The 14,028-nt window shown below is 54.9% G+C and overlaps 6 protein-coding genes across 6 annotated transcripts; 3 read left to right on the plus strand and 3 right to left on the minus strand.

The window, feature by feature from the left end:
- Positions 1–284: 284 nt before the first annotated feature.
- Positions 285–3,065, minus strand: DICSQDRAFT_166655 (uncharacterized protein; the record flags this gene model as incomplete). Its single annotated transcript, XM_007362226.1, has 10 exons — positions 285–457; positions 510–703; positions 765–870; positions 933–1,604; positions 1,658–1,670; positions 1,724–1,780; positions 1,838–1,854; positions 1,906–2,041; positions 2,099–2,568; positions 2,630–3,065. 10 exons carry the CDS (start codon positions 3,063–3,065, stop codon positions 285–287), a joined length of 2,274 nt encoding a protein of 757 aa, XP_007362288.1.
- A 252-nt stretch (positions 3,066–3,317) lies between these two features.
- On the minus strand, positions 3,318–4,345 carry DICSQDRAFT_79965 (uncharacterized protein). The gene is made up of 3 exons (XM_007362227.1): positions 3,922–4,345; positions 3,654–3,868; positions 3,318–3,593 (listed from the first exon to the last, which is right to left on the minus strand). The coding sequence occupies exons 1-3, from the start codon at positions 4,317–4,319 to the stop codon at positions 3,406–3,408; spliced, it is 801 nt and encodes a 266-aa protein (XP_007362289.1). The 5' UTR covers positions 4,320–4,345; the 3' UTR covers positions 3,318–3,405.
- Positions 4,346–4,599: 254 nt separating this feature from the next.
- Positions 4,600–6,275, plus strand: DICSQDRAFT_178157 (uncharacterized protein). The gene is made up of 4 exons (XM_007362228.1): positions 4,600–4,987; positions 5,044–5,150; positions 5,349–5,751; positions 5,813–6,275. Exons 1-4 carry the CDS (start codon positions 4,682–4,684, stop codon positions 6,143–6,145), a joined length of 1,149 nt encoding a protein of 382 aa, XP_007362290.1. The 5' UTR covers positions 4,600–4,681; the 3' UTR covers positions 6,146–6,275.
- A 509-nt stretch (positions 6,276–6,784) lies between these two features.
- Positions 6,785–8,302, plus strand: DICSQDRAFT_144267 (NAD(P)-binding protein; the record flags this gene model as incomplete). The annotated part of the gene is made up of 9 exons (XM_007362229.1): positions 6,785–6,836; positions 6,898–7,058; positions 7,116–7,138; positions 7,190–7,272; positions 7,323–7,433; positions 7,484–7,561; positions 7,688–7,832; positions 7,887–7,959; positions 8,015–8,302. 9 exons carry the CDS (start codon positions 6,785–6,787, stop codon positions 8,300–8,302), a joined length of 1,014 nt encoding a protein of 337 aa, XP_007362291.1.
- Positions 8,303–8,379: 77 nt separating this feature from the next.
- DICSQDRAFT_133263 (uncharacterized protein) lies at positions 8,380–10,667 on the plus strand. The gene is made up of 4 exons (XM_007362230.1): positions 8,380–8,854; positions 8,919–9,885; positions 9,950–10,361; positions 10,438–10,667. Exon 2 carries the CDS (start codon positions 8,926–8,928, stop codon positions 9,523–9,525), a length of 600 nt encoding a protein of 199 aa, XP_007362292.1. The 5' UTR covers positions 8,380–8,854; positions 8,919–8,925; the 3' UTR covers positions 9,526–9,885; positions 9,950–10,361; positions 10,438–10,667.
- A 431-nt stretch (positions 10,668–11,098) lies between these two features.
- DICSQDRAFT_133266 (ras protein) lies at positions 11,099–12,765 on the minus strand. Its single transcript, XM_007362231.1, has 7 exons — positions 12,663–12,765; positions 12,569–12,614; positions 12,440–12,514; positions 12,214–12,295; positions 11,968–12,161; positions 11,780–11,898; positions 11,099–11,726 (listed from the first exon to the last, which is right to left on the minus strand). The coding sequence occupies exons 1-7, from the start codon at positions 12,669–12,671 to the stop codon at positions 11,601–11,603; spliced, it is 651 nt and encodes a 216-aa protein (XP_007362293.1). The 5' UTR covers positions 12,672–12,765; the 3' UTR covers positions 11,099–11,600.
- Positions 12,766–14,028: the final 1,263 nt, after the last annotated feature.

The raw sequence follows: 14,028 nt of genomic DNA on the forward strand, positions 1-14,028 counted from the left end.
CGAAAACTCGGCGCAATACCTGAGCTCCCTGCGCTTGATAGGGTACTTGTTCGCTTGCGCACTGTATCCTACCCGAAGCTTCGTCATCGATATCCAGAGCCCCACACTCAGTCCGTACTTTTTTGGGACCCACAGCGCATAAGGTGAGAAAGTTTGGTGGCAATAATCTGATAGCCATGTGAACATAAAAAAGGCAGGTATACAAAGCCCTACGACCTTATTACCAACCTCCCGAGTCAGGCAGCGGCGTACGCACGACTAAGCTGCTGCCGCACGTACCCGCTTTATAAGGATGTCGTGTTGCCCCCGTTAGGATCGTGCAGTCCCAGGAACCCATAGGACCAGAGTTGTATTGCATCGGACTCCGTCCCGGATGGCGATAGGCTTGCGAGGTCGGCTACGCTGAACGTATTGGTGGTGTTGTCGAACGCGTACGACCAAACCTCCGCGTAGATCTCTGTTGGGTGTTCAGCAGGATTCTAGATAGTTTAAGTAACAGGGAGGCACACCATCCTTGGCGCCTTGAATGGAGGTCCAGAGACGCGCCTGTGCGTCACGTAGTGTACGCACGAACTGAGCGTCCGAGCACCATTCAGGGATCGGAGAAGGCACGGGATTCGTGTCAACACTTGTCGTGTTATCCAGAGAGCAGAAGCCGAGTTGCCGGGCGAGGCCACTAGCCATGAGGCCTTGCTGGAACGACCTGTGAACAAGACGATGAGAGCGTGATGAGTGGAACCGTTATAGATGTTAGTATTACTCACCACACGACAGTCCCGTGGTATGCGGCGCGGTTTAGGACATCAATCATGGTCTTATTAGAGTCGTAAGCCGGATTGGCCACGACCATGCCGACATCCGTCAATAGTCCTACGAAGCTAATCAACGGCGCTGCCACGCACGCGGCGGACGATGTCCTAGGACTAACTCACCTCGAGGATATGGTTGTAGTGCATCAGCAACATGCCGCAAGAAATCCCGCGACACGTTCTCGCCATATACCAAGTTGAACCCCGTGTCTGAGTTCAAGACTTCCACAGGGGTCCCGTCCTCCTTCAGCGAGAGCGCGTAGAACGAGAGCTTGCTTGTTGGCTGGCGCGCAGTGGAGTCCAGAAGGGTAATGCTCAAGTTGGCAGCCTCAACGAAGCTCTCCAGCCGCGCCTCTGCCTCCTTGCCGTTCACGGTGACGTCGAACAGCGCTGGCGCGTGCGCCTCCCAAACGCTCGCGACATTCGCGACGTGGCTTGCATTCAAGGCGGCGAAGTCCAGAATACCCCCCTCAATGAGTTTTTGCGTCGCGCGCAAGGATGCCGGGACGAGTGCCGTGTTCACGTCGAACGGATAGAAGCCGTAACCGAGGCCTTCATTGCTATCGCGCCAATTCCCGACAGGCTGACCTGGGCGGAGACCGATGAGGTTGGAGACGTTGGGAGATTGCGAGAACGGCGTTGCACGTTGGAGGTTGTAATGGATGGTTCTGTTAAGAATATCTGCGTACGTGCCGGTTTGCAGCGACGCATTCTTGCTGAAGAACTGGGCCGCCCTGCGCTGGCCTGCGGGAAGTTCTAGGAAGTAGTGGCTGATAGCAGGGAGGAGCAAGAGGTCTGCAATCACCGTTATGCTCAGAAACGTGAGATAAGGCCGCAGGGATACCCACCTGTGTCAACCATCTGGAAAAAGGTTGGATGCTGGACGTCTATGTAAAGTCAGGTGGGAGGCGCACCTTGTAGTCGTAGAACGGCTGGTTGCCCACTTCCGGGTGACCATTCCCTATGTTTACCTGCAGCGTGAATTGTCAGCATACCCGACAGAACCGATAGTTAGTTGCTTGGCTCACGAAGGAAGCATAGTCACCTGAACTTCACCTTTAGCCGAGACAACAAACGAACTTGGAATGAAACTCACCGATCGTCTCCTCGTGACATAGCGCACCTGTACTATTCGCTCGCTCGATAACAGCACCGAGAGCAGACTCAATAGCTTCGGAGGTGAGCGTGGGCATGAGTAGTCGGAGTGCGATCATCGAGTCGCGCCCGAAGTACTGTCCTCAAAGCGATCAGCAGGCGTGCCTAGAGCTTGACGCAGACAAACCACTCACTGTGAGGAAGCGCCATCCTCCGGCAGTGAACTTGTCGGCGTACGTCAGGAAGGAGACTTGCTGAGCCGCCGCATTCGTTCCATCTGCCAGCCCCTGCAGAGCCGTCTCCAACGCTTGCGTCGCGTTCGTCCCGTTCTGAGGTAAGAAAAACGCCTGGACATCGAGCCCTGTCAGGCTCGTCTCGTTCGTTACCATGGTCACCCGCAGAATGCTCGTCGTGTTCTGCCCCTCACTCGTAGACGGGACGATGATATTCACAGTGGGTGGTGTCCACGTGTTGCCAGGAGTTACCGACAACTGAGCCGAGCTCCCCGCCGGAGCAGTCAGGTACAGATCCGCGCTTTTGTAGTCCGAGGACGTGGGCGAGGTCGTGTTGATCCATTGGCGGTGGAGACGAACGGAAGTGTCGTTGTACTCCGCGAGGGTGTAGTTGAATATCTCGTGCATGACACCACCACCCTCCACGTAGTCTGTACAACCACAGTGGTGGTTAATGCTGGATAACAACAGACTGGGAAGATGGACACGAACCTCGCATGGCGCGGACAGCGCCAATGATCGTAACACCAAGCGTAGCGTTGGCATCGAATGCGAGGTCAGCCCGGACCCCGACATTGGAGTAGTCGGTGGTCGCACTCTTGAAGGAACCATCCACCAGGCTGACGCCAAGCGCAGCGGTCGAGTTTTTGCCAGTAGTCTCAGCATCGGAAGGCGAGAAGTACACCAAAGCCCCGGAGTTGCCCGCCGGTAATGCCACAACAAGCCTCCTCTCTGCACTTGTGCTGTTCTCGCTAGTCAAGAGCAGCTGTGCACTCGTCACGTTGTCCCTGAGGAAGTAGTTATCGTTGCCGCCGGATGCGACCTTGAATGTCAAGCTAGGGTTGCTAGTATTCGCGGCCGTTTGCCCGGCAATGGCATGACAGGCCTGCAAGAGTGCGAGAACTTTGGTCGATCGAGCCACGCGCATGTCGTTTCGAGCCAATACCAGCACGGCAGAGAAGACGGGGTGTAGGTCGACCCTCCGCGAATCCTGACCTTGATGTAGTTCTGGGGTGCTGTCGCTTGCGTCATCGGTCAAGGTCAGGTGAGACGGTAGCCGGTGTCCGCAGGTGGGTCGTCCATCGACGCCTGAACTTTTTACGCTGCCACTTGACGTGAAGCCAAAAGCCGAAGCCTAATGAACATGCTGCGTGGCACACTCATTGATCTCAAGAACATTGCGAAAGCTTCGTGCCATCCGTCCATTGCAACTTTAACGTACGTTACACCCATAGAAAGAACAACCACGACACCTGACAGGCCACACATCAAGCACTCGCGACACCAACGGCTGTGGCGGCAGCCGCGACGATGGAAGCAGTCGACTCGAGCACATTCTCCGATGCTGAGGCTGCCATCTCCATGACCTTCTCCGTAGCAGCGGCGACCGTCGAAGGGCCAACCTCTGCCGGGGGGCTGGGATTCGTCTTCGCTTTCTTCTTTTTCTTGAGCATCGCTATTCAGACAAAGTAAGCGTTGCGGCTCATGCTTGTCCTGCTTGCATAGACAGGCTTACCTACTGAAACGGCACTCTTAACGTTATCCACAATCTCCCTGCTCTGCTCGATATACTCGGTGTCCTCCAAGCGGTGCTTCTTTCCCACTATGGGATCGGAGGATGAGCCATCGGCTGAGATACCGAGCTTCCTCTCGAGCGCCTCAAGCTTGGCTCTCTGCGCCTCCTGCTGTGCCTTCTTGCGAAGAGGCTCGCTCTCGATGTACTCGGCCAATCTAAAGTAGCTGTGAGTCGAAAGCGTCGACCGAGCAGAGCATACCGGACGTACTTCTTCGCCTCCTTGATCGTGCTCAACCTCCTACCACTCAAATCACGGCAAGAATCGTTATTGCTGGTCTTCTGGCTGCTCATACGACCACCGGCCGCACGCAGCTGGGAACCGAAACCACCCTTGCCACCACGAAGTCGTGGCACTAGACGCAAGCTGAGAAGGGTGTTCCCCGGTTCATCATCGCCGTTCAGGAGCGTAAACAGCGGAGCATGTGCTTCTGGAATGGGACCCGAGGTGGGAGTGAGGACAAGGTCCGCAGCATCGGAGTGAAGCGGGAGCGAGGGGTAGCGCTCCGCCAAAAGCTCGTAGAGGCCGGCAAATGAAGTCCCAGAAGGCACAGACAGAGCAAGGGTAGGGAAAGGAGAGAAAGTCGAAATGAGGACAGAGGTTGACATGGTGTGCGGGAGTCGGTGGACGAGATGATGGACGCTGTGGAGGACGATGAGCTTCGTCTCTGGGGCAGTTCTGGAAGACGCCACGGAAGGCAAATAGTACATAATAGAGCGACAGTGCCACGTGATGTGGGGTAAGGCGCGCTCATCGTCGCTTACGACGTCAACGCTTGTCTGCCCAGCGCCGACGTCACCCCTCTCAACCACCACTTGCTCCTCAGCAGAGAAGACATCTTCCGCAGCTCACGAGCTGAAGGATAAATACACCCGAGGCCCCCCCCATCACTGGGTACATCGCCCTCTTCCTTCCACACCCACCGAGTTGACCAAGAGTTCGACGTCCAACGTCCAACTTCCGCTAGGCCATGGCAATAGTACCCAGCACGCTCAGCACATTCTACAAGGGTGTCCCACCCTCGTTCCAATGGCCTGTCAAATTCTGCATCTATAACACAGTGGTCGCCTTCGTCCTTGGTGCTGCTACAGGCAATGTTTCCCAGGTCGACAGGGTGTGGACTTTCCTCCCCACCATGTATGCCGCGTACTACGCGTTATTACCCCTCTGGCCGAGCAAATCACCCCTTCCGCTGTACCCCTTTCTTCCAGAGACCGCGCATCCCGACATAGCTCATAACTTCAGTCCCCGTGCCCTTCTCATGTTCGGTCTCATAGTAAGTCGAATGTTTTTGCGGACATCGCGAGTCTGTGTCTAACATGTAGTCTACAGTTTATTTGGATGTGTCGGTATGTCACGAAACTCGTCGCGCAATCTGCATTATACCGACTAGATATTAGCCTCTCGTACAACACTTGGAGGCGTGGTCTGTTCAATCTGTGGGTAGTTCTCGCGTTCATCATTTTTGGAGTTGTTATAAGGGCCCTCGATGTCAAGTCGATAAGCGAAACGTGACTCTTTACTGGATTCACACCTCAGGCTTGGGGACTTGTCTTAGTGAACTCCTGACAGGCTATATCCCCTCACTGTATTCTGTTTTGTTGCACAAGCAACTTCTGACACATTGTGACCTGCAGCAAGGATGAAGATTACCGCTGGGCTATCCTCCGCTCCAAGATGTCCCCCTTGCTCTTCCAGGTCTTCAACCTCGTCTTCATCGCATTCATGCAGAACGTCATCCTCTTCGTCCTCGCCGTTCCCGTCCAAATCGCTGCCATGCAGCAGCCAGCCAAACTTCACGTCTCTGACTATTTCCTCGCGGGACTCGCACTTCTCGACGTTGCCGCAGAGTTCGTAGCGGACAATCAGCAATACTCGTTCCAAACTTTCAAGCACTCTGGCGTCCGCCAACCCAAGACAGCTGATTGGCCTGGCGCCCGCATCGAGTGGACGACAGCCGATGCCAACCGCGGCTTCATCACCCGCGGACTATGGGCTTGGTCGCGCCACCCGAACTTCTTCTGCGAGCAGACGTTCTGGGTAATACCTTCTCTTTGCTGCGGCGTGTCACATTCGGCTGACATATGGATGGCCTACGCAGGTGATCATCAACCTCATCCCTTTGGTCGCACCTGAGTACCCAGGCTACGAGCCTCCCCTCCCTCTCGGGTCCGGGACACCCCTGGAATCTCTTTTCCCCATCATTCCGTCGCTCGTGATCTCCTCGCTCTTCTTCTCTTCGACCATCTTTACCGAGAGCGTCTCTGCCGCGAAATACCCCGAGTACAAGGCCTACCAGCAGCGCGTCTCGATGTTCGTGCCGTTCCTCACTCCAGTGTGGGGCCTTTACCTCAAGCTACTTGGCAAGAAGGAGGAGATTGATAAGTTGGTGTATGGGCAAGATCTGCCGAAGGGGAAGAAGAAAGCTGAGTGAGTTGAGACTGCTCACTTACTGGACAATTTCTTGTTGCGTTCTTGTTCTGATCTCGCTATCGTCGCACCCCTGTAATAATACGGCGTTCTTCGGCTATCACCCTGAATGAACTACTGGCTGGAACGCGTTTCCCGAACATACGCGTAAACGAGCGGCACTGAAATGGGAGGACAAACAACAGTATGTAAGTGAACCAGCGAATCCACAACGCTGCTGTGAATAGCCACTTCTGACTGCGAGAAAACGACCGGCCGGTGCGTCGGCCAATGAGATTATATCTCATCGCGGACCGCGTGTTCGGCGTATGACTGTCGGATGGGATTGTACCCGTGGGCGGTAGGCCTACGACGACTCTCGGCAACTCAACCTAGGGAAGTAGTTCGGGTTCAGTCATCAAAGCATCCCGCTGTGCTATCCTATAGATTCCCACCGTCCCACGGTAGGTAGTCCGTACGACCGGGGAGCTCCGAGAACCGGCAAACCAGCTGCCACTATATGTGGGCGCTAGCTCAATAAGCTTCTAGTTGCTCTCGAGTCTTTACTAGTACTCGTCACGGGGAGGGACAACGCGATTATTTAAAGGCGGGAAGTCATCCAGAGGATAGTCCCTTAGATCTAACTTGTACTACTGGAACGAGTATGGCTCCTGTCACCAACGGACGCGTTCTCTTCAACGAATATCTCCCCACCGGTGAGTTCGTTGCCTGGGACCACATCCTGACGAAAGAGCTTGTTCACGTACCCGTCTGCAGGTTACCCCATACCGGGGAAAACCGTTGTATACGATACCTCCGAGACCATTGATCTCGAGAATGTCGCTCTCAATGGCGGTTTCCTTGTCAAGGTCCTGGTATTGTCTATTGATCCTTACCAGCGTAATCGGTTGAAAGCCCCGAGTGACCAGAGAAGCTACGTAAGGCGTATTCATCTCCATGTTGTTTCGGACAGTGATCGATCATATCATCCACAGGGCTCCTTTGAACTTGGCAAGCCGTAAGTCCTTCCGGGTTCGACGAAAGCGGCCCACTCAGCCACTTGCGGTAGAATACAGAACTTCGGCGTCGGGGTTGTGCTTCGTTCCGAGAACTCGGCCGTCAAAGCGGGCGATCATGTCTACGGACAGTACGGTGCGTCTCATATAGGCTTCGCCCTCGAAGCTTCTGCTAATGTCCACCAGATTTCCAGCAGTACGTCATCGTGCCTGAGCTCCCCAGCCGTATCTGGCGGGTACTCGAGAACAAGGAGCAGATCCCGTGGTCGGCGTATGTCGGCGTAGCTGGCATGCCTGGTACGTAGACGTGAGCTGAAGAGGATACATTTACCTCAGCCGTCGCACAGGTCAAACCGCCTACTACGGCTGGAAGGAGTATGCTTCGCCTCAGAAGGGCGAAGTGGCATTCGTTACAACCGGCGCCGGTATGGATGATCATGTCATCACGAATTCTCCCACCTGACTAATCTCTCCCATGCGTACCAGGGCCTGTCGGAGCGTGGGTCTTCCGCCCAAATTCAAATCGCTCGATGCAACTGTCATTCAATTAGCGAAGGCCGACGGTCTGAAAGTCATCGCGTCGGCTGGCTCGGATGACAAAGTCGAGTACATGAAGTCTATTGGAGCCGATGTCGCCTTCAACTACAAGACGACAAAAACCAGCGACGTGCTTGCGAAGGAGGGCCCGATTCACGTGTGCGCACGACCTCGTGTCACGTCATTTCGTTTCCACTGACTGAACGGCATCAGATTCTGGGACAACGTTGGCGGCGAGTCCTTCGAAGCGGCTAACGAGCATGCTGCCACTGGCGCACGCCTCCTTGTGAGTAGACTGGACCACGGTGCTGAAGATCATGCTGACAGGTTTCATATTTCAGGAATGTGGCATGATCACAGTGTACAACACAAACGAGACTTACACCGTCAAGAATCTCTTCCAGATCATTGGGAAGGAACTGCACGTCCATGGGGTCATGGTCGCGGGACCTCTGCACGAGAAGTATGTAGACGAGTTTTATGAGACGATCCCGGAAAAAATAGCTCGGGGAGAGCTGAAGTACAAAGAGCATGTGCTGCACGGGTTGGACAAAGCAGGTCAAGGGCTTCTCGATGTTCAAACTGGGAAAAACTTTGGCAAATGCGTCATCGTTGTCGCAGAGGAATAATGGCGAGAACGAATGTAGAACGATAGGGAGGTCTTCCGTAGTAAAGCTGGCGGCCATATAGGTTTACGGCGCCTCAATTACCGGCCCAGGGGGCTGTGTACCATGTTCGGTAAGCGCTCGTATTCGTACCAGACATATCTTCGGGTTCGTTCGATTGCACAAGTGCGTCGTGGCATTCTACGTAGTCGTAGATTTGCGTCTCGCTTCTCCCTCGCTCAAAGTGCTTCCGTAGGGCATAATCATTGCATGCTCTGTGGTAGCGCTTTTCTGCTGCCCGCCTGAACTCAAAGGCTAGACCGAGGGCACACCAAAGATGGAGAAACATACATGATTCTACTGAGGCCTCGGGAATTGAATCATGTAGACTCTCGACTTCAGCGTTTATTCGCACATAGACCATACCACATCATGGTCATAGAGGTCAGATTCCGGTCAAAGGCGACTTACGACCCATGACGTAGTGATCATTGCTAGCTGCATCAAGACTCGTCAGCCTCAGTCTGCATGCCAATCGTCAGCCGCCGCGCCCAGTCATATGCGCCCGACCAAGTCGTCAGTAACTCTTTACCTACTTCCCCCACACCACCCCCACACCACTGACCACATTAGCTCCCAGCTCCGCCATGTCGTCGACCCCAGCTTGCACCATCGTCCTCCACGTCGCTGGCGACTCGGACGACGAATACCCCCAATCCCCGACGCTGGCGTTCGGCGGCTTCTCGACCTCTAGCGCTTCGTCCTCGACCAGCACCCTCTGCGACCTCGACCCCGAAGACCTCCTCACCGTGCCCGGCGCGGCGCACAAAGAACGCTTCCGCAAAGCCAATCTCACCATCGAGCGCCATCGCGTTCTAGTCAACCCGCGTTTGGCCCGACTCCGGCCAGCATGGACGACGGCAGAAGATCCTGACGACGATCGCATCATTCTCGTCCCAAACGAGTCCCTCGAACCAGCCAACAAGCCTGCCCTGGAAGTGGACGCCAAACCCGTGGACAACAAACCCGCCCTCGAAGTGGACAACAAGCTCGACGACGACGATCGACGGAACCGTTTCCACCGCCCTGGCCAGTCCGAGACGCCCACACCGAGGAGGAAGTCCAAGTCAAACTCCAAGGACAGGAAGAAGAGCTGGGAGCTCCGAAAGCATGTTTCTTTCTTCGGCGCGATTGTGACGATCGTCGTGCTCGATGCGCTCATTTTTCTCCTCAGACTCGTTCATTAGCAGTTTAGATGGGCGGGGACGACGATGCGCGCGCAGAAAAGAAAACTCAAGACTCCGGGCTTGTCGTGTGGTAAGGTCGAGCAGCCGGTGCTGGACGCCGGCTGAGAGAAGTCATGAACCTTGGTGACGCCGGTTGTTCGGTATCGGTTCTCGGCCGTGTTTCTCTGGACATTGGACATTTCGTTTCGGACGTTGCTGCTATCCTTGTTTCTACAGGTTCGACAGGCCACGGTGTCTCGGTGTTTGCTTTACAGGTTTTTGTGGGGTACGAGGGGTCGGCTCTCTCGTGCTCATAGTGTGAAGGGGGAGTGGATGGCAGGTGTGAGGAGGGGGGTGCGGCGTGGTATCTGGGCGGGATGCCTCGTCGCACCATTATTTTTACAGATAAGTCGCACTCTCGTCATGATATTTGGTAGAGACTTACGATATAACTTGCAAGCGGTCGAAAGCTCTAGGGGGGCGGCAATCAGCAACGCCGCCCTCCTCTTGCTGGGATGGACCAAGCTACTAAGAGCACATGGACCGTACGTCTGCGTCGGCGATAATGCAGCGGCATCGAGGAATAGGGCTACGAGCATCTCGTCACCGCAACCTGACTTGCGCTTCTAATGCCCTCCTGATGTACGGGAGGCCTGTTCAGTGGGAATGGCCAAGACGACCTTGTACGTATTATACAGTGGCAGTCGCCGCGTTCTTGAATGTGAATGCTTCACGTCAACAGGTCTACGTACCGGACAAATCTTCTCCTCATCGCGGACTCCATCAAGCCCTCTGCCAAGTACGCTTCACGCAAGTTCCTCGGCCTCCTTCCTCCTGGCCGACAGACGAGCTTCAGCCTGGGAGACGTCCACGCAATCAGTCGGTGGGCACCGGTAAATCTGTCAGGCTGTACGAGAGCATCTAGGTACTCACCTTGAAGTCCCGTCTGCGCGCGCCCCCGCAAGCCAATGGCCTGTCGTCCGCGGGTCAGGCTCTAAGTAGGGTGCGAGACCTGTCAGGGCCGACAGTCCGCTACAGGTCTTTCATACTGCGAGAAGGGGCCCCGGCACCTTATGTGGCACGGCTCGAACGTTCCGCGTACAGGGCTAGGATGTTCCAGCTTCGCGCTCGGCAACGTTGTCTGACAACGTGCTTCGTGAGCGGGAATGCAACCTGTGAAAGAATTGGTAGCCGGTCTAAGAGCGGAAGGCGAATCCGTGCTGAGGCCTAAGACAATTGCAAAGCGGCCGAAGTCGGACTTACCTGGCTGCAAGACGCCTACTGGCACAGCTGTGGCCGCAGGCCTTCTGATCTAGACGTGGCCAGTGAATGAGCTGTGTGTACCGCGTCTGATATACGTAAGCAGCTGTGTGACGAAGCGTGGAGATTGTACTTAGCGGTCACGACAAGACAGCGTAGGCGATATTCGGGGCTAAGTACGCCACGCGGACTAGGACCAAGACGTCCGTCATGCCGAGCATTGATGGCGAACGATTATACTCGGTCACAGCCAACGGCTTGGCTCAATCGAGCTTATATATGTCAACGCCACAGGGCAGCACACCCACGCTGCGTACTATATAAATGGCCGAGAGGAAGACCTGGCATGTTGTCACTTGCGATCGCAAGCACAGCTGAGATTTCGAGGAAGATCTATGGAGGTGGAGAGCACTAAGTGGCAGGTGCCCAAGAGTGGGGGGCAACTATCGACCACGCACAATATAGCGAACGGCAGGTAGCGTCGAGACCTAAACAAGTGCAGAGAACAGAGATAGCGAAACAAATTAGAGTAAGGACAGGAACGGCCCGACATGTGGCGCCCAATATTTATAGGCGCTCACCGACGACGTCTAATGATGGAAATGATATTGGCGATGTTGACGGCGACGGCGACGTTCAGAAGAGATACGGCGGGAAGAAAACGGTGATAGAGGCCGAGACACTACATAAAACAAAAAGCAGGACGAGACGACAATCCGGGGTAATAAGGCCAGGAGCGAGACAGCAGCAGCAACGACGCGGGAAGGTTGGTGAGGTAACGCGGCGAAAACTCATACCGGGAGCAGGAGTGTGGGGGACGAGACGAGGATGGAGAATCACACGATGACACATCCGCCACAGCATCCACCAGCACCATCATCCTGGTGCTGGTTCCCTGCCCCGTATACGCCGGGGGCGCTAGGTGCACCTGGCTGCACACCAGGACGACCGGTTTGTTGTTCCTGCGGAGAAATTAGAGAGTCGCTATGAAATCACCGCGGATAGTATGGCGAACCTTGTTGTACTTCCGAATCTCGCGTACGAGTTGGTGGAATGCCTCGTCCACGTTGATTCTCTGCTTCGCTGAAGTCTCGATGAACTTGCAGCCGAAGTGCTTCGCAAGATCACGACCCTCTAAGACGATGGTACAAGCGCCAATATGAGCGAAAGATATCAAGCAACAAAATGGTCTCAGGTACGAACCATTCATTCCCACCTGGCGCTCGTATTCCAGATCGCTCTTGTTAGCAACGACGATGACTGGGAACGAGTCCTGATCCTTCACACGCAGAATTTGTTGGTGGAAGGTGCTGATTTCCTCGAACGAATTGCGGGAAGTAATGGAGTAGACCAGGAGGAACCCCTCGCCCGTGCGCATGTACTGTTCGCGCATAGCACTATTCGGCCGACGTGAGCTCACATACACCAAGCGCCAGTGGTAAGGCTCACCCATATTCTTCTTGGCCAGCGGTATCCAAGACGTCGAGAAGAGCGACCTCGTCATCGATCACGCACTGCTTCCTGTACGAATCTACAGGCCAGAGTAGCGGAATGAGCGTATGGCCAGCAGGGCGATCGGCGCATGAAGCATGAGCCGCGCTTCAACCGTTCAGCCGGAGACGAGCGGAGAAGCGCGACATGATATGAGGTGGACGGCGGACAGCAGACTACATACCCTCGATAGTGGGATCGTACTCGTCGACGAAGTCGCTTTGAATGAACTGAATAGTAAGCGCGGACTTGCCGACACCTAGGAGCCTATGTCAAGACAGAAGTGCGCGAAAGTGAGGGATGGGAGACGCACCACCACCGCCGACAACGACAAGCTTGTACTCGCGGAGGAACTGCGACTATGTGGGCGTCAGCATGTTGGTGGGCGCAGCGAGCGTTGGGCGTACCCTAGACATGGCTGAACAAGTAAGAATATGGGCTGAAGGGGTATTGGGAGCGGGAATATAAGGGTGAGGAGGTGATCCGTCGAAGGAGGACGAGGGAACAGAGCCGTGGAAGCGCCCTCTCTGGGAATATACCGGATCACAAATAAGCACAAACATGCCCCCTGATTGCGTCTCCAGCGTCTGTCCAATGGCCGTGCACATCGCCCGCCCTGATCCCAGACTCAACGTCCACGACGACCGCCACCGCGACATTGCACCGCCGGCACGTCTTACTCAAGTTCTTCGTGCGCCATTGACTGACGGCATTGCCATGTGGAGCGCGTTCTGTCCTCTTGACCACATTCAAGTGTGATCGTCCCGCCTAAGCCACTTTAGTCTCCGCTGCATTGAAATGTTCATGATGCCAACTTTGTGGCATTCTGATCCCTCAGGTGCGCGTCTGCGTCCTATCGACTGTGGTCCTTATCTCTTTGACATTATCGCAAACATTCTACAGGACAGATATGGGAAAATGTCCAATTTCTGAGCTGCTTGTACCGGGCAACCTAGGAGCTTCTGTCATTGAAGTGCAACGATAGGGCACATTCGAAAGATGAAGACAGCAGGAATGAGGCTGTACAACATCCATCATCTGTATCGCGCACTGCCTTGGCGGCCGCCCCTCTCACATGTTGGTCCTTGGGGTCCGTTTCAAGAGATCAGCGTAATCCCCTTTTGTTTCCTCTACCCTCGTGTCATCCCCGATCGCTTCGTCTGGGCTCCTGGGACATGATGCGTCTCGTGCCTAAGTAAGGTTCTACTCGCTCTTGACTCGAATCACGTTGATTCTCAGTCTATATGCTTTGGCAGTGGACTGCATCGGCGCAAGTATAGCTCGAGAAGATGTGCGGAGGAATAGCAAATGGATGTTCTTCCACCGTGCTAAGTTCGAACGTTTTCAGTCCGACGCCGAGTGAGACCATTCCCGCACATGCATAGGATTGAACTACAGTGAAGCCATGTCTGAAATATGGACTGACAAGATTCTACCCTGCCAGGACCAGTGGCAGGGACTGCCTGTACTGCAGAGCTTTACGGATAGTAGTACACAAGCGCTACGGTGCTTGGCCACAGGGTAGTCATGCTACCACCAGAATATTCAGAAGCTTGTCCCGAGCCGACATCTCGATGTTCTCAGAGATGCTGGGGTACTGTATGACAGCCCTGGGTAGGGTAGAAGCCCGCCCTACGTTTACTACCATCGCCTTCTTGACATACAGTGCCATCAGTCTCCCAGGATCATAACTGCAATGCCTCTTTGGGCTTTGGGTATACACGCTACTCTCGCAGGACTACGAGCGACCGTTCCCGAAACTTCTCACGTTTT

Source organism: Dichomitus squalens (assembly GCF_000275845.1).
Source record: "Dichomitus squalens LYAD-421 SS1 unplaced genomic scaffold DICSQscaffold_4, whole genome shotgun sequence".
NCBI classification, from domain to species: domain Eukaryota; kingdom Fungi; phylum Basidiomycota; class Agaricomycetes; order Polyporales; family Polyporaceae; genus Dichomitus; species Dichomitus squalens.

What these genes read in the sequence shown, in the direction of transcription:
- DICSQDRAFT_79965 (XM_007362227.1), bottom strand. Translation starts at nt 4,319, where the DNA reads ATGTCAACCTCTGTCCTCATTTCGACTTTCTCTCCTTTCCCTACCCTT. An exon ending in ACGATCAAGGAGGCGAAGAA is followed by an intron (nt 3,869 to 3,921) that starts GTACGTCCGGTA and finishes CAGCTACTTTAG; the next exon opens with ATTGGCCGAGTACATCGAGA. An exon ending in TAAGAGTGCCGTTTCAGTAG is followed by an intron (nt 3,594 to 3,653) that starts GTAAGCCTGTCT and finishes TTGTCTGAATAG; the next exon opens with CGATGCTCAAGAAAAAGAAG.
- DICSQDRAFT_133266 (XM_007362231.1), bottom strand. An exon ending in TGTCGTTGTCGGCGGTGGTG is followed by an intron (nt 12,515 to 12,568) that starts GTGCGTCTCCCA and finishes ATAGGCTCCTAG; the next exon opens with GTGTCGGCAAGTCCGCGCTT. An exon ending in GCGCCAGGTGGGAATGAATG is followed by an intron (nt 11,899 to 11,967) that starts GTTCGTACCTGA and finishes CCATCGTCTTAG; the next exon opens with AGGGTCGTGATCTTGCGAAG.
- DICSQDRAFT_133263 (XM_007362230.1), top strand. Translation starts at nt 8,926, where the DNA reads ATGTCGTCGACCCCAGCTTGCACCATCGTCCTCCACGTCGCTGGCGAC.
- DICSQDRAFT_178157 (XM_007362228.1), top strand. Translation starts at nt 4,682, where the DNA reads ATGGCAATAGTACCCAGCACGCTCAGCACATTCTACAAGGGTGTCCCA. An exon ending in TTCTCATGTTCGGTCTCATA is followed by an intron (nt 4,988 to 5,043) that starts GTAAGTCGAATG and finishes TGTAGTCTACAG; the next exon opens with TTTATTTGGATGTGTCGGTA. An exon ending in TCTGCGAGCAGACGTTCTGG is followed by an intron (nt 5,752 to 5,812) that starts GTAATACCTTCT and finishes TGGCCTACGCAG; the next exon opens with GTGATCATCAACCTCATCCC.